The sequence below is a fragment of the Pithys albifrons genome, chromosome 9 (assembly GCF_047495875.1).
Source record: "Pithys albifrons albifrons isolate INPA30051 chromosome 9, PitAlb_v1, whole genome shotgun sequence".
In the NCBI taxonomy this organism is placed as follows: domain Eukaryota; kingdom Metazoa; phylum Chordata; class Aves; order Passeriformes; family Thamnophilidae; genus Pithys; species Pithys albifrons.
This window is the reverse complement of record NC_092466.1, coordinates 4,823,145-4,845,925: the sequence shown is the minus strand read 5'-3', so window position 1 is coordinate 4,845,925 and position 22,781 is coordinate 4,823,145. Positions and strand designations below refer to the sequence as shown.

General features: G+C 40.7%; 1 protein-coding gene across 1 annotated transcript; it reads left to right on the top strand.

The window, feature by feature from the left end:
- Positions 1-30: 30 nt before the first annotated feature.
- On the top strand, positions 31-17,371 carry ACADSB (acyl-CoA dehydrogenase short/branched chain). The gene is made up of 11 exons (XM_071563124.1): positions 31-100; positions 3,716-3,875; positions 4,137-4,237; positions 4,882-5,088; positions 5,520-5,690; positions 6,680-6,805; positions 7,193-7,285; positions 9,409-9,498; positions 10,901-11,038; positions 12,223-12,322; positions 12,993-17,371. Exons 1-11 carry the CDS (start codon positions 62-64, stop codon positions 13,061-13,063), a joined length of 1,296 nt encoding a protein of 431 aa, XP_071419225.1. The 5' UTR covers positions 31-61; the 3' UTR covers positions 13,064-17,371.
- The last annotated feature ends 5,410 nt before the right edge of the window (positions 17,372-22,781 follow it).

Sequence of the window (22,781 nt, the reverse complement as noted above, 5' to 3'; positions counted from 1 at the left end):
GGGAGGGAGGGCGGAGGCTCTGACGTCATGGGTGGTGAGTGACGTCACGGGGCGGAGCAAGATGGCGGCGGCGGTGGCTCGGCTGGGGCTCTGCGCGAAGGTGACGCCTCGGGGCGGGACAGGGACAGCGACAGGGATAGGGACAGCGACAGCGGGACACACCACGACACACCTCGCCCTGCCGCGGGACCGGTCCATCCGCTGCCGGCCCGAGGCTGGGGCTGTCGCGGTGCGGGGGCTCCCCGCGCAGGGGCAGCTCTGCCAGGCGGGAGCGGGCGTGGGAAGCGCCGTTCTCCCTCTGCCCTGGGGATCATCACTGTCTATAACTGCCTGAAGGGAAGTTACAGCTCGGTGGGGGTTGGTCTCTTCTCCCAGGCACTCAGCAATAGGACAAGGGGGCACGATGAGCTCAAGCTCTGCCAGGGGGAATTGAAGTTGGAGATCAGAAAAAAATTCTTTGCAGAGAGAGTGCTCAGGCATTGGAATGGGCTGCCCAGAGAGGGGGTGGATTCCCCATCCCTGGAGGTTTTGAAAGTGAGATTGGCCGTGGCACTGAGTGCCATGATCTGGTAAAGGGACTGGAGTTGGACCAAGGGTTGGACTTGATGATCTTGGAGGTCTTTTCCAACCCAATCGATTCTGTGATTCTGTGATCTCTGCGTGGAGGGGCCGTGTTGGGTCGGTTTGTGTTGAATCTTGTGAAATGGCAGTGAGGAGGCAGCGCCGTCCCAGCAGCACAGAGGCTTTGAGGTCTCCATTAGTTACTTACCAGGGAAAGGTCCTTCCCCCGGAGGGTGGTGGGCACTGAACAGGCTCCCCAGGGCAGTGGGCATGGCCCAGGGCTGCCAGTTTAGGGAATATTTGGATAACACTCTCAAGGACAGGGTGGGATTGTTCGGGTGTCTGTGCAGGGCCAGGAGCTGGACTGGATGGTCCTCGTGTGTCCCTTCCAGCTGAGGGTGTTCTGTGATTCTCCAAGCACACTTGTGGCACTGGAGGGGTGACCAGAATAAGCAGAAAACCTGTGTTTGTGCCCTACACTCGCTTTGGCTCTGCAGGGTGAGAGGACATGCTGGCCTGGGACCTTCTCATGGAGCTCATGGGTGTGTTGTGACACTTGAAAGAAATTGAAATAAAGAAAACCAACCCCAGAAATAAGAGCAAGCGACTTTCCCAGGATGGAGCTTCCCTGCTGGAAATAGGGGCATTCTGGAAGGCAGCTGGGAGGGATACAGGGGTGGAACTCATCAAGGCGAGCAGAGGGAGCTTAGGAAAACACATTGCTTCAGTCTTTTTCTCTTTTTATCTTAGTGCTGCTGCATTAAAAGCTTGTTTTAGATTGTAAAACAAACAGAAAGAAACCAGGAGAACAGATCATTAAAGAGCTGAGGTGGAGGGAAGAATGGAGATAAACAGAAAAATCAATGTTATCAGCAACCCACAAACCAATTTTCAGATGCATGTGTTGAGCAGGGCGAGCAGTCTGAATCCTGCAGCAGCACAAATCATTACCTGCAGGAAAAGAGGAGGAAGAAAAGGGCAGGGAAGCAGTATCCAAGGATTTGAGTAACATGCAGGCACTTTAAATAACTTCGTGAAAGTTCATAATACTACATGACTTTTAAGAATAAAAAGATAATAATATAGTAACTTGATTAATTCTTTTTTTTATGTCTAAATTTTTAACTAAACCACAATTTCCACACTAATCTATCATTACTCTGCTATACCTGTGAGGTTTTGCTCAGTGTGGGTGTTGCCAGCTTTAAGTCCCAGCCCTTGGATCCATCCTACTGGTTCTAAGGCTTTTCAAAGTAAGCTTGTTAGGAATATTCCTTTTTCTCCTGCAGCACCATTTCAGTCCTGTATCAAACAGAGCTTTATCACACCATGTCTGAGAAATGTTTGAACTCTTGTTTCTCCTGCCATGGTCAAACACCATTCCCTGGGTTGGCTGCAGTGAAAGGGCCTTCAAGGGAAAATGATGGGAAGGTGGGAAAGCCTGAGGTTGTTTCTCTGTAGGGGGAGGGAGGGGAAGAGACTGAAGGGGCAGTTCCTGTGAGTGCTGACTCCCCCAACCTGCAGTACTGGCTGTAACCTGCAGTAACCCCGAGCTGGTTATTGGTGTTTCAGAGCTCCCACGTGCCAGCTGGGCCTTTGGAAGGTCACCTCTGTTGGTATCACGCTGTTCACTTGTGTCTGACCTTGCTGAACTGCTGTTAATCAAGTTTGTCCAGCTTCCCATGGGACAAAAATCTGTGTATTTTTTGTGATCTACAAGATCTGTGCTTTACCTGGAGCGGCTTTACCTCGGTGTGTATTTGGTGCTGTGGTTGGTAATTCCACATCCCTGTGCCAGGTGCCTTCACAGGAAAGTAGAGATAATCCCAGAGAGCTGTGGGGGTGTGAGGCACCTGAAAAGGTTGCCCAGGCAGGTTGTGAGTGCCTCAACCCATGGAAGTGTCCAAGGCCAGGTTGGATGGGGCTTGGAGCAACCTGGGCTGGTGGGAGGTGTCCCTGCCCATGGCTGGGGGTGGAGCTGAGTGGTCTTAAAGGTCCTTGCAACCCTTAACACTCTGTGATTCTACTGCCAGTTGTTTCTCTAGTGCTGGCTTATTGCTGACTGAACACACCTACTTGGCAGCTTTTCAGAATGTTTTGTGTTAAGAAGACACGGTGCACTTTCCCTGACAGCTGTTGGTGCAACATTCTCAGTGATTCACCTTATTTATGCCAACATGAAAGAAAACTGCTCTTTCCATAGAATCATAGAATTGATTGGGTTGGAAAAGACCTCCAAGATCATCAATCCAACCCTTGGTCCAACTCCAGTCCCTTTACCAGATCATGGCACTCAGTGCCACAGCCAATGTCAGTTTAAAAACCTCCAGGGATGGGGAATCCACCCCCTCTCTGGGCAGCCCATTCCAATGCCTGATTACTCTCTCTGGAAAGAATTTTTTTCTTATCTCCAACTTAAATTCCCCCTGGCAGAACTTGAGCCCGTGTCCCCTTGTCCTATTGCTGAGTGCCTGGGAGAAGAGACCAACCCCCACCGAGCTGGAACTTCCCTTCAGGCAGTTCTAGACAGTGCTGAGGTCACCTCTGAGCCTCCTCTTCTCCAGGCTAAACACCCCCAGCTCCCTCAGCCTCTCCCCACAGCACTTGTGCTCCAGTCCCTTCTCCAGCCTCGTTGCTCTTCTCTGGCCCCGCTCCAGCCCCTCAATCTCTTTCCTGAACTGAGGGCCCCAGAACTGAACACAACACTCAAGGTGTGGCCTCACCAACGCAGAGTCCAGGGGAAGGGTACAGAGTCATTGTTCTGTCTTGGCTCTTCTGAGACAGTCAAACTGTGCTGCTGTTTTCAATCCTGCTTTTCAGGAGTACATTTTGTAGCAGTTTAGCTGCTGTTAACCCTTTAATTTTTGAGTCAGATCATATCCATTATACCAACTTTTTCTAAAATCCTAAGAAATTATTCTGTGCTTGGAAAATATATTGGCCTTCAAACCGAACTTACCTTTCTAAAGCCTATGAGCTACTTGAGGAAGTCTTTGAACACTAAACAGTTTTTAGGTCTAGAAGGGACCTATAATGCCTCTGCTGTCTTGGTTGGATGTAACTTCTATTTCACAATCATGTACTGAATAAAGTTATGTATTGCTGTCTGTATACAAACCTAACTGTTTGCATGTTCTGTGTTTGTTGCCAACAGCTGAAAAGAAATACTCCAGCATTCCTGGCTCCTTGGAGGTTTTCCCCATGTGCCTTTAGGTCCTCCAAATCAGAACTCAAGCCAAACCTTTCCAGTGATGGAGTTGTTTGTGCTCCACTTCACACATTCACTGAAGAGGAGACAATGCTTAAGGACATGGGTAACTCTTACCTGTGCAGTCAAAATTCAGAAACGTTTCACCATAAGGAAAATTTTAGCTTAAAATCTTATTTCCCTCATTTATTTCTAGTTAAATGTTGAAACTATTGTGGGGGGATTGTGCTTTACACCACATTTCTCTTGGGGAGAGTCAGGGAACAAACACGTGTATAACCTGTCAGAAGTACCACATTGCTGTTCTGTTGATCCCCAAGCAGACTCTTGGAATTCTTACACATTTTCCTTCTTCTCTTCATTGCAGTGGCAAAATTTGCTCAGGAACGAGTGGCACCTTTTGTGCAAAAAATGGATGAGAATTCGAAAATGGAAGACTCCATAATACAGGGATTGTTTGAACAAGGGGTCTGCACACTTTTATTGGATCTTTTATTCAGAAAGTAACATCATTTTATGAATCTCTGTGTTATTTTCAGACTTTTTTTTAAAGATTGAGGGATATAATTCAAATGAAGCAAGGAATCGTTAAAATTTTAGTTCTATCAACAGCAAGACAACTTTATTTTTCATTGCATTATCACTCTCCATCTTACATTGTAATATTTTTTTCATGCTTCCTCCCCATTATTATATATCTTTTATTTGCTTGTCATCCTTCCCTGGCTTTTTTTTTTTTTAATTGGATAAGCATAATTGCACAGAATGCTGGAAATGCCATGACTCTGATAACTGTTGCTGGAAAAGAGTATCAGGAGTCCTCTATGCCTTACTGGGCAACCAGAAGGACTTTTGTTACAGGTATCCTGGTCTTCATTCCTGGATTCAATTTTAACCTTTCCTGCTGTCAGACCTAAGGCTGATCTTAAAGTTCTTTTCCAACCTAAACAAATCTGTGAAGAGCTGTTAGTTTGGTATTGAAGGTTTGGGGGAAGGATCTGCAAATGTTCTTACTCTCTGGTTTTTATTTCAATCTCTTAAGTATCAGCTTGGACTAAAAAGTTGTTGACAGGAACTAACAGATTGATATATTTGCACCTTTTCCATCTCAGCTGATGAGTATCGAGCTTGGGGAGGAATATGGAGGAACTGGAGGTTCATTTTTTTCAATCATATTGGCAGTAGAAGAATTGGCCAAAGTTGATCCAGCTGTGGCTCTCACATGTGAACTCCAAAACACATTAACAGTTAAATTGTTTACCACATATGGAACAGAAGAACAAAAGAGAACTTACCTTCCAAGAGTGGCTAAAGATACAGTGAGTCAAAGTCTTATTTTACTTAACTATTAAAATCATAGTCTAGTTTAGTAACATTAGCAGGGGTTTTTTTTCAGTGAGTAATGTGTGACAGCAGATCTGGAAAATACGTGTGAATTTTGAAACACTGGTTAGAGCTGAGTTCTGTAGTGATAGAGATACATCCTGTCATCAGTAGCTGAGAGGTAAAAGTGGAAAGGCACTTATTAGTTTCATTAAAATTTAATTTACTGTGGAAAAGAACTGTAAAGCAGTTGACTTTGAGAGATGTGTAATTACATAGAGTTTCTATTCTTAATCTCCATATCTGAAACTCAGTTACTTTAATGCACTGGGTTGAAACATTTGAATTTAAGAGACTTACAAGCATTTTCATTAGAGAATTTGTTATTTCTAAAAACTAAAATTCCTTTTTTACCTTCCCTTGACAGTTGGGCAGTTTCTGTCTCTCGGAGGCTGGGTCTGGCAGTGATGCTTTTTCTCTGAAGACTCGGGCTGAGAAGAAAGGAGACTACTATGTTATCAATGGCTCCAAGATGTGGATTAGCTTAGCAGAAGATGCAGGAGTTTTCTTTGTGATGGCAAATACAGATCCGTCCTTAGTGAGTTGCCAAAGAATAGTTGCATTTCTGTAACAGCTGATGGTACATGAAACTATGGATTTCATACTAATAATCTGATGGTAAAGGTTAATATTCTGTGCACCTTCTCCCAGCTGGCAGCAAACCTTTAAAAATATTTCCCAACAAAAACTGGGGACTTGCTGAGCAATTTAATAAATTCCTCCAACCAGGGGAAATAAAAATGTCAGAGTGATAACTGCTGTGATGAAGAGCACAGCATGCATTGGTTGTGGTCTGAGTAACAGAAGGACACACTGTCTGAGTCTTTCCAGCCCTTTTGAAGGGAACTAAATTAGCACAGTTGGTTGGAGCAGGTACTGATAACACCAGGGTTGCTGATTTGATCCCCATGTGGGTCATTCACTTATGATGTTGGACTTGATGATCCTTGTGGGTCCCTTCCAGCTCAGAATATTCTGTGATTCTGTGACTTAACTGACAAGTTGCTGTTGTTAAAAGGCAAAATACAGCTTAAGCTACATATACTGGAAAACTAAAAGGTACCCAATAGTAAAGTATGTTCAAGTACAAAATTACTTACCTGAATATGCATGTCAGGTTCTGTCCCCAGTTTGGATATGGGTAGTAGGTTGAGAAAAGTCAACTGCAGACTTTTAAATGTTCTGTGCCAATATGATAATTATCAAAACCAAAACTAAATAGTTCAAAACTTTTATTTTTTAAACTCTATCCCATAATCTCTGTCTTAGAAGTATAATTCAAAGATACTTATTTTTAAAATGAAAATTGCCTGTTTTGACTTAAATAAGAAGTTTTCTCTTTCATTGTATTGAACAGTTGAACATTATGTTAAACCATAATTAGCACCAGACAGTGGTGCCAGTGCCTTATTTAGTCATACAGTATAAAGCAGCTGTAAAATTTTAGTATTGGAATGAGATATTTGAACCACTGATGGGTGATACAAATATAAAAGCAGTTGTTGATTATTTTTTAATTCCTCCCAGGGGTACAGGGGAATCACGTGCTTTGTTGTAGATCGCAACACAGAGGGGCTTCACGTGGGGAAGAAGGAGGACAAGCTGGGAATCAGAGCATCTTCTACCTGCCCAGTAACTTTTGACAACGTCAAGGTATTGTAAGTTCAGCTGTTGAAGCATAATTTGTGTTTAATTGCAACTTCACCACACATAAGGAAAGAACATTAACTAAATTCACTGGTTTTTCCTCTTAGACATACATGGTTTGCTATATTTTAATTTTTTCCTCCCAATTCTTACACAGAAGGGGGTTTGAATCTCCAAAATTTTGGTGCAGTTTTTCTCAGTCATCAGTTTATAACCACATGAATCAGGGAATGTTGTAGGCAGATATTCTAGGGGTCAAATGTCTGGTTTATGTTTTATGCCTTCACTTATGAGGAACATTAAATAAAACATGTGCACTGATTCATCTGTGAGCCTTACAAGCAGTGGCAAAGCAGAACAGAAGTGGAATAATGGAGTGGTTTTATTCTTTAGGTTCCTGAGACCAATATCCTGGGACAGGTTGGACAAGGCTATAAGTATGCCATTGGAATGCTCAATACTGGCAGGATAGGAATTGCTGCACAGGTGGGTAATTTGCTCTATTACTGAATGCAGCCAATTTGGATTGAAATTTATGAAATATTTAAAGCTATTAAGAATAAACGATTTAGAAAATGCTTTATTAAAATCTCAGTTGCCACTAGATGTCACTGTTCCTGTAGGTAAGTTACAATAAAAAAGGAAACAACTGTCAGAGGGAAAATTCTCCCTTGGTGACATAAGCAAACATTAAATGGCAGTTAGCTTGTCTGTGGTCATTAACTTACTGCTACTGAATTATGTCAAAATTCTTATCTTCCATAATGAAAATTTATTTTACCCAGAAAACTAGCTTTGGAAAATAGAACACACTGAATGAAATGTGTAGTATTAATGCATCCAACTGTGGTGGTATAGGATTGGCAAATGTGACCTTATGGTAACTGATGTTTTCCCAGCAAATAGGTTTTAAAAGTAAACTTATTTTTAAAGTAAATACGATTTTCAGCAGCAGAACTGTTCCAGTTCATTGTTGTGTTTGAAAATTGCACTATGTGGCATCTTAGGGGAAAATATTGACTGGCCTTAAAATTATTTCAAAATATTGTAATTTGGATCTCAGATTGCTGCTGATTTCAATGAAAATCAGGTTCAGCCCTATAATAAAATGCCTTGTGATAAGTTTTTCTGTTTTTCATTTACTTTTGAAAGTAAACTTTTCTTTGTTTCTACTTTGTTGTGCAATATGTCTGTACTACCAGTCTCCTTTATTTTCTGCCCTAGTTTGCAGACAGACCAGAAGGAGTCATCCTCTTGGAATTTAGACTTTCCTTGTGGCAATATTGTAAGCTGATAATTGGTCTAACTTTTCCATCATTTCTAAAGATTACCTGTGATTAACCTTGGCCTGATATGGCATTTAAAAAGGGCTGTGAGCCCCATTGTTCCCAGAGATATAAATAACATAGAGGCTCTGGTAGTAAAATACATGGTCTGGATTTTACTCTTAATTACTCCAAGTTACCCCTTAATTAAAAGTTAAGGTCAGGTAGTTGTTATATCTTAGTTACTACTTTCTTGGCACCTTCAAATTAAGAGAAATGTACTTGATAAGAACAGCAGCTCTAAAGCCCTGTAGTATTGAATTTAGCTTTGCAGCAGTAATAGTTTTAAAAGATAATGAAGATCTTAAAAAATCTAATTGTGGCTTTGAAAACAGTTTCAGGCAGTTTTAGTGCAAGGGACTAAGTTGATATACTTGGCTCTCCTATAGAGTGTATATAAGGAGTTAACAAATCTGGTAATGGGGCTGATTAGCTGCAGACTGCAATATTTTCTTAGATTATTTTCCTATGTATCATGTTTTGTTTTTCTGAAAACTTACATGATTAAGGAACAGGTATCTGAACCCAGTAAGTCATGTTTTTGTCAGCTTAATATGTGGGTCTGTCTAAAAATACCCATGGACTATTGTACATCATTAAAGGTAGTTTGACTAAGTTGCTTTATGTGACAGCTGACTGCTCTTGTCTTTGGGGAAAGACAAAATTGGTCTAAATTCTTCTGCAGTTGTTCTGCAGAGTTGGAAAATACTGGAAGGTGTGTTAACTCTCCTTCCACTCCACTAGTTTTCTAACTTCTGAAGGAAATTGCTAATTCTGGCAGTCTAGTGTCCTCTAGAAAATGAGAAATTATTTTGATTATGGAAATAGCTTTGACTAATCATTCAAATTATTTTTGCTTTAATAGTGTAGGGTAGATCTATAGATCTTCAGTTTACAGTAATTTTCCCATGTAATTACAAATTTTCCCAGAAACACTTAATATTTATGCAACCACAGCTGACCCCTAAGTTTTGTTCAAAAATTAGAGGTTGTGTTTTCATAAATATTTGCCTGTGGTAAGAAATGCAATGGCATGGAATAGGCTTGCTCCTCAAACTCTTTTTTTTTAATCATAACTTACCTCAGCATGTCTAATAACTGTAAAATTGTAGGTCTTGAGGGTCTGTATAGAACCTTTATTGTATTTTAGATTTGTGTAGGTATGAAGAAAACTTTTCTCCTGAATGTCAAGCTGCCTGACCAAAAGGAGATCAACTATTATCATCTCCATTATGTGCTTAACAATTAATTTTTACTGACCATATTCTCTGTTATTTCTTACAGATGTTAGGACTGGCACAGGGATGTTTTGACCATACAGTTCCATACACAAAGGAGAGAGTCCAGTTTGGGAAAAGTGTGTTCGATTTCCAGGTACTTGTCAATGAACACGTGGGAAATTTCCTCCAAGAAAGTGGTAGTTACCACAGTAGTCAATAAAATGAGTAAAATGAAATAGCATACAAATAATGTAAAACTTCAAAACATTGTTGACATGACTCCTTTGGCTTGATCACTCACTGGCAGCCTTTGAAAACAATACACATGGAACTCCCTTCTCTTCTGATTTAATATCATAGTCTGTTGAATATGTTCCAGTTTTTACACCTTTTCATGAGGTGTAGGGGAAGGCCTTTTTCTGGAGCCACTAGAAATTATAAAAAGATGAGGAAAACTGATTGAATTATTAGATTTCCTGTATTATACAAAGACATTTAGTTTTCATTATAATATCTGTATCTTACAACGAAAAAGACTCTTTGTTGCAAAAAAATGATGTATAGTTTAATAAGGAAGATACATAATTGTAATTACTACAGTAATTTTCTTGTTAAAAGAAACCTACATCTCAGCTGAAGAGAAGGAACATTAGCACTACTCATAATTTATGCAGATTTTAGGAAGCACTCACAGATACCTAGGAAATTATTGGAACTGCGTCCTTTGAATGGGAAATGGAATTTATAATTGCCACATCATTTTGGTATTTTGACCTGCATATATATTTCTGCAAATCTGAGGGAACCATGTTAATGTTCTAATAAGATGAAAGATTTCATTGTGTTTTAGACTACTAAATGTTCATTTTCAATCATCATAATGTTTGGGTCTTCTTAAATAAACCCATTCTTCTGTAATACCTACCATTTAGATGTGAGCTCCATCACCTTTTTCCTTCCCCTTGAATCCATTCCTCAGTCATGTCCTCAGTACCTTTATGCTGCTCCTAACCCTTGCCTCGTGCCTCTGGGACATGGCAAGAAGAAGCAGTCACCTTCCTAGTGCTCCACTTTATTCAAGAGGTACTTGTTTGCAAGTATTCCTTGGTTAAGCTCATCAGGGAACCAGACTTGTTACTGAATGAATGTTCTCAATAAACAGCTGCAGAATAAAAACCCAGCTCTGACCTCCCTGTGTCTCTGCAGTGCTGAGGAGGATGTTAAAGTCTGGCTAAAATTATTCTCATGGGTGCAAATAGGTAATGCTCCTGTCCAGCCAGTCATGCAAGAAGTACCCCAGTTCTCCTGAATCCAAGAAAAGGGGAGAAGGAAACAGCAGTGCAATTCCTGGAAGCACTTCAGTGCCCGGAGGTTTTCCCATCCTCAGTGTCAATAGATGCAGAGGAACACGGAATTACGAGCCCACCTGGGTTCTGTATTTTTATTTTAAAGTGTGGCTGCGTTCCGTGGTGCAAAGAACGGTTGTTGCTGGGAGCCCCAGTGGAGTTGCAGGTGCTGGCTGTGTGTGACCCCTCTGTGTGCTGTGCTGGTTGCAGGGGATGCAGCACCAGATCGCGCAGGTGGCCACGCAGCTGGAGGCGGCGCGGCTGCTCACCTACAATGCGGCGCGGCTCGCCGAGGCCGGGCAGCCCGTCATCAAGGAGGCCAGCATGGCCAAGTACTATGCTGCTGAGGTAACCTGCAGGGCCTCTGGTCACTGCCTTCCTTCTGCTCTTTGAAATTGTCTTCTGCTACCAAATTGTATAACTTGTAGCTCATCTTTTGCTGTGAAATCCGTGGATTATTGGGGTTCTCTTACCCAAGTAAGGGGGCAGCGTGAATGACGGTCAGAAGAGCTCAGGCACAGCAGGCATCAGAAGGCTTTATCAGAAGGCTTACAAGAGTTTATTCAAGATAGTTTCACAGACAGTTTCCTCATAGATCATAGTAGTTCATAGTAGTTCCATTCTCAGTAACATCCACACCTTTTATATCCTCTCACATCCACCATGACATTATTGGCTGACCCGTTCACCTCACATTCACTGAAGCATCTCATTGGCTACAAGAGCCCCCCCCCCCCTCCAGGTAGGTCTCTTCTCTTTAAGGGTGAATTCTAAAGGTCTTTCCTTAATGGATGCACTCACTGTCACCCCTGCAGTGGATGTTCTTTTATTTTGTATGCCTTGTCCCTGGAAGTGTCCAAGGCCAGGCTGGATGTGTCTCAGAGCAGCCTGGTGCAGTGAAAGGTGTCCCTGCCTGTGGCAGGGGGCTGGAACTAGATAATCTTTAGGGTCCCTTCCAACCCAACCTGCTCTGTAATTTCATGATTCTCATTCTGTGTACAGAATGTAAAGTAAGTCACCCTCATGCCTCTAAACAAGTTTTTTAAAATGAAGCAATGACATTAAAAGAGGGAAGTGAATTAATATTTTCACTTCATCTAGAGACATCTAATTTTCCTCAGAATTCTCTTTTTGTGGCATGAGAAATGACACCGTGAGAGTTCATTTGTGACCATTTCAGCTCTGCTGGTCACAATTATGAGTCTTGAAATGCTTCAGAACTGGATCACTTCTGCCTCTTTGCAATTGCTCTCTTGCATGCCTTAGATTGCTCGTCTTTTCCATAGTGAAGCATGGCAATTATTGCTGTAACATTTAGTGATTTCTTAATGTGCTTTGACTTAGAAAAATGTCTTTTTTATTCTAAAACAGCTTGCTGAAGTTGAATACAAAAATAACAGCCCTTCTTCTTCCCACCTGTTCTAGTTAATGCTTTGTTTGCTGGTTTGTTTTCACTTTGAATAGCTGCAAAGAGTAAGTTTTACTACCACTGTCATGAAGCTGAATCTGTAACTCTGAAATGATTTTCATAGGTTGCAACACTGACAACAAGTAAATGCATTGAATGGATGGGAGGTGTGGGATTCACAAAAAATTACCCAATAGAAAAATATTATCGTGACTGCAAGATAGGTGAGTGATAGTTTCTTAAGAAGTACCTCTTGTAGCAATAGTGGTATTAAAATTTGAGGATGAATGACTCTTTTTTTCAAGGTATTTTTTCCCTAAGACTGCATGAACATGGATTCAAAGGCTCAGATATAAGACTGTAAAACTTTGGGTATAAATACCCAAGGCTAATTAAAATGTTTATTTACATGCCAATAAAATAGACACAAACATTGTGTCCCATTTTATTAAGAAAATTCCAGTTCAAAAAAACTGAAAATACTCTCTTGGGCTTTAAGATCTGAATGTATGTGGAGTTTTATTTTCAAGACTCCCTTGTTTACTGGGATAGTCTTTGAACCCCATACTGACATTTTTAACCATATTACCCTTTGGCTTTTATTGTAATAACATTTAGAACTGCTTAATTTTTGTTGGCTATTTAGGAATTGCTTTTCAGGAAAATGTCATTATGTTCTGCCAGCCAGAAGAATGCTTTACTTGTTGCAGATAATAAAATACAAACATTTATATTTTATAATATATAATTATAATTCTGTGCTAGTACTTGCTCAGTAAAGCTTCACTTCATAATTGAAAGTGTTTAACTGGACTGGTAGAATGTTATTTTGGTCTCTCTTTGTATATTCACTGTGGTTTTATAATCTCCTAATTTATTTTCTTCTGATTTCAGGCACAATATATGAAGGAACCTCAAATATCCAGTTGAGCACCATTGCAAAATTGTTAGCACAGGAATACTGAAACCATAAGGACTTCTTGGCTGTTAAGGGAAGTGATGTCCCTGAACACTTGTTGTAAATTACCCATTTATTTGTAATTACAAAAAGCATTAACGACACCATAAATAAGAATACATCATCACAGATTAAATCATAGGGCAAACCATGAATTCCCCATTTCAGGACAGTGAGTAATTCCTGTGTAATCCTGAATTCCACATTCAGATCCAAACTGTGGGTTAAAAGCATTTCATTCTGCCTGAGAGACTTCCAAGCTCATGCATTGGATTTGGTTACCTTAGGTTATGCAAGCAGTGAATCTGCACTTGGAGATCTCAAAGTGGAAACAAAGGAAGCCAAATCCTTGGCATGCCTGGTGGGAAGGGTTCTGTTAAGCCACCTGGGAGAAGGGACTTACATGTAGCTGCTGTTCGGATGTGCTGCCCTGTGTTAACATGGGGTACAGAGAGGTGTGTGGAGGGAGGGAAGTGGTAGTTTCCTCTCTCACAGTGTGGAGCTGCTGTAATTGAAGTAATTTTTATAGCAGCCCTTAGTGTGTTCTTAAGGATATCTTTGTAATTAAGCCCTTCTAGCCCCAATTTGTACTCCTGAAAGGTGGATAATATCCACCTCCCTTTCCAGCCTTCTCAGCTGTTAAGGGTTTTAATCTAAGAGGCTATTTATAGTTCTCCTTTCATAAAAGGTTGAGTTGAAATCTTTCTGAAATGGGGTTAAAAAAGCTCTAGTAGTTCTGCAAAAAGACAGAGATACAAGCTGGGTAATAGGAGAGCTGCGATACCACCTCACAGTGGCCTTTCCATGTTCAATACATTTTACAAACAGTAAATCCTCAGAGCCTTCCTGGGAGTTAGGGAGGCACTGTTAATTTGCAGCCTGGAAAACTTGCTCCTCAGATTAGTGGTTCTCCAGCATAATCCTTCTTTTTTTGAAAGACATAAAGGGACAGGGGGCTGGGAAGTATTTGCTTTTTCATTCCTCTCTGTTTACTTTAAAATTAGACATTTTATTTACAGCAGAAACCTCTTCAGCGCTGGAGAGCTAATTAACTAATAATCAAGAGACAGGAAGCTTAATATATGAAAAATCATTCTAATTGCTGTAATTGGCAATCTGTTTCAAGTGTTTTGGGGAGGGAAGGATTGGTTTTCTGGTTTTGGCTGACTTGGAAGAATCTCATTTTTAAAGCTTGCTGCTCACTGATGATTCACTTTGAGTGGAGCTTTGACTGTTACAGGCTGAGACTCCCAAAGGATTTTCTGGCAAAACTAGAGCAAATGGCACTTAAGAAGTAGGATTTGTAAAACAATAACAATGCAGTGTCTTCTGCAAAGAAAGAGGCAAGGGTGAAAAGCACTGCTAATAAGTTTTCTGACTTTCTGCCAGCTTCAAAGGGAAGCAACTACTTTAGGGAATTAATCCCCTCATATTCACACTTTGCCTGTTGATAAGCAAATAATTAATGTGGTAATTATCCTTATGCCAATAAAAAAGCCCCTCCCATGTCAGTTAGATCAACAGCTTTGAGATTTTTAAAAATACAGGGGTAGGAGGGTAGACTAGATAGCTTCTGAAGTTTTATTCTATCATTATTGCTATTATTATCTTTTTTTAAATCATTATTAATGCATTTTGGGTGGTTTGCAGGTTTCTTTCAGCTAAATTGAGGCAGCTGGGGAGATTTAGACTAGAATTAAGACTGCAGACACACCAACAGTTAGCTACAGTTACTCTGCTCAACATTGTCTAGCTGTGAGTCTAAAATTATTATAACCACACTCCAAAATGCTTGAGTTAACTCTGATTAACATGCTGAGTTGTGCTAAGGTGAGGCAGCCCTTGGCTGCTGCAGTTTAACCTGCTTTGCTGACATGAGTGTCTGCAGAGACCAGGTTTTGGTTCATGGTTTTCACTGGTTCTCCTGGTTTGGGATACTCTCAGCTTGGCTTCTGCAGTTCTGAGTGAAGCTGGGAAGGGAATGGCAATAATTCACTGACTTCATACAGTGCCAGAAGCAAACCCTTTGTGGAGGAAAGTGCAGAGCAATTGAGAGGACTGTTAACAGCTGGATATCCAGGGTTATGTAAAAGAACTGTCTCTTTGTGTAGAACTGTGTCAGGTGTCCATTTGGAGAAATAATCAGGAAAAAATGGAAGTAATGTGGTTCTTCACAGCCTGAACTTGTTGCTTGAGTCCAGGAAACAACCTTGAACATCCTCATCAGCTACTCAACAGTTCTTTTCAGAAAAGGAAGGTCAAGCCTTTAACTAATGTTACACTGTAAATATTTCAGATCTCTCAGTCATGTATGCTGTATTTTGTACACAGTTTTGAAAGAAATGTACTTCTTGTATTTGATATTTGTCTACAAAATTCTGTGGAGGAATATGCGCACAAATCAGTTACAACCTCTGAGTTTCTTTGATCATTGTTCTAAAACAGCACATGGAGAGCATTGGCTGTTCTGGTCACTCATTCTGAGACAACTTAACTTAGAAAATCACAGAATGGTTTGGGTTGGAAGGTCCTTAAATCTCGCTCAATCCCATAGCCCTTCCATGGACAGGGACCCCTTCCACTGGACCAGGTTGCTCCCAGCCCTGTCCCTGGTATTACATCATCCCCTTAACTCTGATTCCATTGCTGCCCTAAACACAGATGTGGGGTGAGCAATGGCAAGTGCTGTGCTGTTGTCCAGGGACTGTTAAGAGCTGCCTGTGCTCCCCAGCCCTTGTTTGGTTTGGGACAGACATTTAAGGATGGTCATAAATTGCATTTCTACATTTGGCACCGTGGGCACAGGCTGTGCAGGGCTGGTGTTGGGAGCTCTGTGAGGCTTTCTGTGCTAATGACAGGGCTCAAAGCTGCTTTATATACTCAATATGTATTTATATTGGTGAATTTTCCCTTTTTATGCCCTCAGTCAGCCAAGTTGATCCAGTTTGTTGTCCTGGAACAGCATTTTTGGTATGAAACATTGCACATGAGCATCCCTGGTTAGAGGAAAATACTTGTATTAAGGATGTATTAAAAAGTGCCTGAATTTTATTTTTGTTTTGATACAGTACTAACCTTGTATATTGGGTTGTGGTTCTCTAATAATCTGTCATTTAAATGTTTTACCAGATCTTGCACTTTTTGTACTGGGGGAGAATGACTGTATCATCTGTCAGGTTTTTCTGGTTCTGTTCTGGTTTGTGATCAGGGTCTGAGGCAGATTTATGCAGAAATGTTTAATCACTACCTGGGAAATGCTCAAATACAACATTTTATATTATGTCTTCTATGTATTCTTTCTTCCCTATTTTCTTTTCCCTGTATAATGATTGTGTTAGAAAAGGCTTATGTGAAATACAGACTAATTGTTCATTGGGAGCCTTTTGCTATGTAAAGACTTTTCTAATTAACTTGTTATTGCATTTCCACATGAAAGTCTTTTGGTGAGAGACACATTTCAGGCTCTTCCTACCAAGTCAGGCTTTGAAAGCAGCTGCCTGACTTCCCTGGGCTTGTGTTGGAGACACAAAAGCTGGAGAAATGTTTTTCCTCAGCCCCAGAATGTATTCAATGTACCAAGGTGACAGATCTCCTAAGAGAGCTCTGTGTAAGTGGTTACAGCTCCCACAAATACTTAATAAATATTTACCTGTTATGTGATCTCTGTGCCAATTGTGGGTGGAGTCACAAATCAAGAAAGAGCTGAGGGACAGATGAATATGTATTGTACAACTCCCAGAGAATGTTCACACATTTTGTCACTGTGTGTTGGGCTGAACTATGGTTGTTGCAGAGTGTTTTGCATGGAATTGTCTTCTCTGGAGTGTCCAAGTGAGGGGACAAGGCTGGAAGTCTTACTCCTCTGGACTGACTCTGGAGTGAGGTCCTGTGGCTGGTTGTACACACAGGGCACAGCCCAGAGACAGCCAAACATCAGTGCAGAGTGAGTCCAGGTGACAAATGGGATTTACAGCCATTACTTCAGTTAAATCTGCCAGTTTTGAGATCAGTTGCTGTAATGAACAAAGTCCAGCTTAGTGGCATTGAGGGAGTTTCTTGTTATCTGATACCAGGGATGTTATTGAGCTGCTTTGAAATTTTGACATTTTTTATCCTCTGAAAATACTCTGTTCATGTGCAGTAACTGTCATACATTGGGTAACTAGAAATAACCACTGTGTTTCATAATAGCTGTTTCATAAATTCAAATACTGGTTCATATTGGTGTATTAATGTTCTAAAGAACATGGAGTGTGCAATGTAACACTTTTTCTGGTGAAATATTTTAAAATATAAATCAAAAATATATACAGTCTCAACAGACAATAATAGCATTTTTATGTATGTTGTCTTTCATGATCATTTGGATTTACATCTGTTCTCTGTCTCAGTAGCTGTAGAGCTGCTAATACTGGAGGACTTGAATTAAAAAAATGTCCCGGTGCCTTCACTACAGATCTGAAAAAGCACCTGACAGAAAACTCAGTAGCAACCAGCACTCTCACATCTGGATTTATTTAATACACACAGTGAGGACTTAAGGACATGCAGAAAAATGTATTCATCGAGCATTTTGCAGGGATCTGTTTCCACCTATCAGGTGACCTTCTCTCCTGGTGTAGAGGAAATAAAGGGAAGAGCAGAGCTGGAATATGGTGGGTTCATGTGGAGTTTGACTCTTTGGGTTCCCTGGGTTTGATGGGTGCTGTTCTGGGGAGTTTCCATTTTGGAGCTTGTAGAAGGACACTGTTCCCAGGACACCAGGAGCTCTGACTCAGACCTACAGAGCTGATGTTCTCCTGCTCAAGGGGCAGTTTCCTGCCTTCCCTTGGGAACACCCAGCCAAGACTCAAGCAATGACCCACCTGTCCAAGGAACAGGATCATTTTCTGAGCATCCTGTTCATCACATTAAGTTTGACTTGGATATTTTTGGCCTGAATTGTTTTCCAGGACATGCTGCAAGATTTTCCTATTCACTAATTTGCATCCTAAAGAGGCAAATTAAATGCAAATTTTTCAGTATAACCAGAGCAGTTTTAATATGAGACTGTGTTGCTGAGTTTTTCTGCCTTAGTTTAGATGGTGCCCAAAGACATGATAATTACATGTTAGAAAGACATTCACTTTTCTGGGTATTTTTTTGGTTTTCTGTAGAAAGAATTAGTTAAACTGACATAAAAATAATTGAGTAATAATTCAAAAATCTAAAGTTCTGGAAATGTAGTTAAATAGTGAAAAGCTCCATAGAACATATTTTGTTAATGAAGGTGTTGAAGAAAGAGCTGGTACAAAGCAGACTTGTTCTGGTGCCAAAGCTGGTGTTGTTTGTTTTAGGAAAGAAACCATCAGACATTCTGTGTGTGAAGGGGAGGATGTTTGCACACCAAATCCAGCATTTGCTCCAACTGTTCCCATAAGAATTGAGGCAAAGCACTTTTTTCAGCTTAGGTACTTTCAGAACTTCTGAAAATGTTTTGTGGCTCCCTGTGATGCACTAGAAGATGGTTAATGTGATATGAAGGTTAAATGATACAAAGGCTCTATTTATGTCCATAGCCTTGTTTTCCTCACGTTCAGTGAAAAATTCCTTGTGTTCCACTGGGCAATTTTTACCAAACACAAACTGTTCTGCTCCCTTCTTAAATTCCTTATTATTTAGGTCTTCTCAGTGTCTGTCCGACCGAGCTTTAAATGAAAACCATTTTCCCAGTTTAATTGCAGCAGTGCCAACATTTGATTGATAGTCTGGGCTGTTTTGATTGTTGCTTGAATAATAAAAGCTGGATTCAGCAGGATATTTGTCATAAACTATGTTTGACTGCCATGCAGGATCCACAGTTTCCAAGGACCAAGGGAAGGTGCAGCAATAGATCTTCCATTTACTGCTGGAAGTATTTTAGCTCTACTGTACTTTGACTCCAGTGATCCAATTTGCAGAGATAAACAATTCTCTGGAGGTAATATAGCTTGTCATTATTTAATAATTATTTAAAATGTGCCCTGTGTAAGAATCTGGGCTGCAGGAGGGTTGTGATTGTGCTCTGATTCTTCAGGGGGCTGACACAGCACTGGGTTAAAGCACCCAATGGTCTGGTGTCTCAGACTATTGTAATTTAATAGCCAACCTTCTCTATCCTGCTGCTTCTATTTAGAAGTGTCCAAAAATCTTTTTTTTCTTTCTTTTTTTCTTTTTTTTTAACTGCAAAGGCCTTCTGGCACTAAATTACATCTATTTCTTGACTGAAACATATCTGCTCTATGCTAACCTCATTATCCAGGAATGATTTCTAGAAGAGGAAGTGAAGAATAATTAAATCATTCCTAACTGAAGGAAATGCTTCGCAGAACTATGCAAATTCCAATTTGGCCAAGATGCTGTGGTTTCATGTTCTATTTCTGGGAAGGGCAGAAGGAGAAACAGTTATTTTTGGAGTTATGGATAGCCAGGTTCTGGCTTCAGTTTTCTCTCTTACCTTGAGCTGAGAGCATGCAGGGACATCCCTGTTCAGGAGGGAGCACAGCTCCTGCCAGCCCCCTGGTACCTGTCCTGCTGTAAGAGCTTGTAAATTAAACTTGCTGCCTTTGCTGCAGGTGTCCCCTTGCTGAGACCCCTAAAATGGGGGATTTTCCTGCAAAATTAGGGCTCAGCCCTCACCTGAGCAGTGACTCCTCTGCAGTGCTGTGCTGCCCAGGCACAGGGCACAGACCTGCTCCCCTCACCTCTCAGCCTCTGATACGATGCCTGGAATAAATTCAGCTTTGTATTTTGGAGGTAAGAAATGAGACTGCTGTGTGTGCTCTCAGGAGTGCCTGGAGGAGCCCTCACAGGGCTACAGGGCTCACATCTTTAGGTTTTCCCAGTTTTCCATCTGCAAACTCCACTTTTGCAAGGCTTAAGCCAAAAGGAGGATAAAAAAAACAACCCAAAACCTCAAACCTCAACTAGCTCTTTTTACCTGGAAATGTTTGCAAATACATTAGTGATGTGTAATTGAATTATTAATTGGGAAAAGTGTAATTAGAGTGCTGGAAGAATGGCTCTGCCATGCTCCACAACTCTGGTCTTTCAAGGAACCGGATTGCTGAAATGAGTTATGCACTCAAGAAATCTACTCAGAATTAAAAACGTGGGTCCTACTTTTCCAGCTTTTCCTTTAAAAGTTACATATTGTAATAATGAAGTGTAAAGAGCAAACTTCAGTGATTTGCAAAAGGTACCAGCCTTGTGCCTTTTCTAAACTGGTTGATTTATGTGCTGTTTGCTGGTTTTGAGAACACAAAACAATTAATTTATGTGTGAAAAGAACAGTGAATTAATCCTAGAGAGCCCTGGAGCCTTTAAAGACCTGAATCATATGTTGAGCTCGTTTAAAACTTGCATAAGAAATTAATGTAGAATAAAGCCCTTTAATTTGAAAAGTGCATCTATAGTAGGTGTCCCTAGGATATCTTCTGGATCATTATTCAGAAAGGTTAAGGAGGACTTTATTTTTTCCTTTCTTTCTTCTTTTATTTTTTTTTTATATTCAGTATGTATTTTCCAGTTTGCAGCTCAACGTGGTGCATTTCGACTTATAAAGAGGCAGAGATTTTAAAAAGAAATGGGGAGCTTTTTATTCACCTCCACTTAATTTCCTTGCTGCCTTGCCAGTCCCAGCTTAATGAATGTAATTGCTACCTTTGATGAAAATACTATTATCAAGATCACACATTACATTGGAAAACAGTTTTTCTTTAAACACAGCTACTGCAGTCTCTAATTATGCATGTAACAAGTGGCTCCTGAACAAAAGAGCATGTTGTCTACAATTGCTAGGAATTGGAGCAAGGCAAATTTGAACAAAGAACAGATTAGATTTGCTCCATGCTCCACAAAGCCCATTCCCCTGATTAATTTCCTGCAAAAACTAAAACAATTCTCTCTTAAAAGAAACTAACCCTCATCCCCAGAATGATCCATATGCCATTTGTGTCAATCTATATGATGATAATGGCTACAGATTTAAATTATTAACTATTAGGTGTAGTAAAATAGGAAGGCTCTTTTATAAACTTATCTTTTCATATGTAAATAAGCAGTACAAGGACTTAAGGAACAAAAAAACCTGACTTTTCTGTGGAAACCAGGAGCAAGAAAGCACCCAGTAACTGAAAGTCTGAATTGTTCATGTATAATCCAATTATTTTGTCAGTCCACCCTGTGCACAGGCAGTGCAGCAGGAGAGTCAGGTCTCCTGAAGTCGTGGTGGGTTTCCCAAGGATGACACATTTGAGGGCTGATTTCCATGTGTGCACCTTGAGGAGAGTTCTTCAGGAAAGGATTTGATTCAATTCCTAAAACACAACGATTTTGCCAACAGGGTTTAATGAGTCCAAATCAGACTTGGGAATACATTTTGCCATTATTCCATGGAAAAGCAGGCAGGTGCTGGTAAAATTTTAGATTAGTCCTTGGCCTCTGATAAAATCCTGTGGTATGGATTGAATTGGTTTTTGTATTACTAATCCAAGGAATTAGTCAGAGCAGTTTAGAGCATACTGTTACTTTTCACTCCTCTTTGTATTGATCCAGGATCCTTTGCTGTGGCCCATTGTACAAGATTCATATAAACCCCATCATCTGGGTAAATGCAAAGGAAGAAGAGTTCTAAGTGTTCACAAGCTTTGTTAGGAATGGCTGTGGACTAATATAAACCAGTGTCTAGATTATTTTTTATGAAAAATTAATGAGAAAAACCAGTGTACTGATAAATAATCATCCCTAGCTCTGCATTTTCTCATTTCCATTGGTGAAAACATTTTGTTCCTGAGTGTCAGATTGGTCACATAAGAACTGGTCCTTCAGGAATCCCTGCCAGGATGAATCCAAGGTCCTTGGTGTGTAATCTGTGCTGAGGCCTCAGTTCAGCCACTCTGGGCTTCATTTCTTTGGAGGGAGGTGTTCTGGAGCGTGCTCTCAAGGCCACAGACTTTGGGTTGTGTGGACTCTTCCAGTGGCCAAAGCCTTTGGTGCAGTCCATGAACAATGCAGGACTGGAATTGCTGAGCTCTGCTCTCCATCCACCTGTGGCAAATCATTAGGAGTTTCTCTCCAAGAAGGAAAGATAATAACAGGCATGTTGTGTTTGGTGCCAGCAGAGGAAGGAGTGAGGTGGCAGAGTTATGCAACAGCCTCCTTTGCACAGTATCTTCCAGGGTCTTTGTATTCCCATAAAGTCAATGCAGAGATCAGAGGGACAATCCTGCCGCTGTTAGACCTGGCATTTATCCCTTCTCAGTCCCTAAAGGAGCTTTGTCTGTGAATTACCACAGTTCTGCACAACTTGCATTACTTGCAGTTAACACAAAATCTTTAAAAAGTACCCTGCAGATAAGGAAAAAGATGATTCTTCTCCATGGGGACAGAATTAATCAAGGTGTAATTATGACACCAGATGAAATCACTTAGAACATCATAAAAACCTTCCTCATCTCAGCATCAGTGTCTTTAAGAAAATGAATAAAAGAAATTTCCAACATTAAGTCCTTTCTTTGGAAATTAAAATAATTTCTGTTTCCAGACACTTTGAGTGTTTCAGATCCTGTGGATTGTCTGATGATGAGACACTGCAGAGCCTTCACTGATGGAAAACTGAGAACAGCCCCATGATTTTAAGGCTTCTGACTTCAAATATCAGTGACAAAAAGCAACAGGCCTGTAACCACCACCTGGGGAAGCTGGAG

Coding starts and splice junctions, on each gene's coding strand:
- ACADSB (XM_071563124.1), top strand. CDS start 62: ATGGCGGCGGCGGTGGCTCGGCTGGGGCTCTGCGCGAAG. Junction 4,238..4,881: donor AGGGATTGTTTGAACAAGGG/GTCTGCACACTT, acceptor TTTCCATCTCAG/CTGATGAGTATCGAGCTTGG. Junction 12,323..12,992: donor TTATCGTGACTGCAAGATAG/GTGAGTGATAGT, acceptor TTCTGATTTCAG/GCACAATATATGAAGGAACC.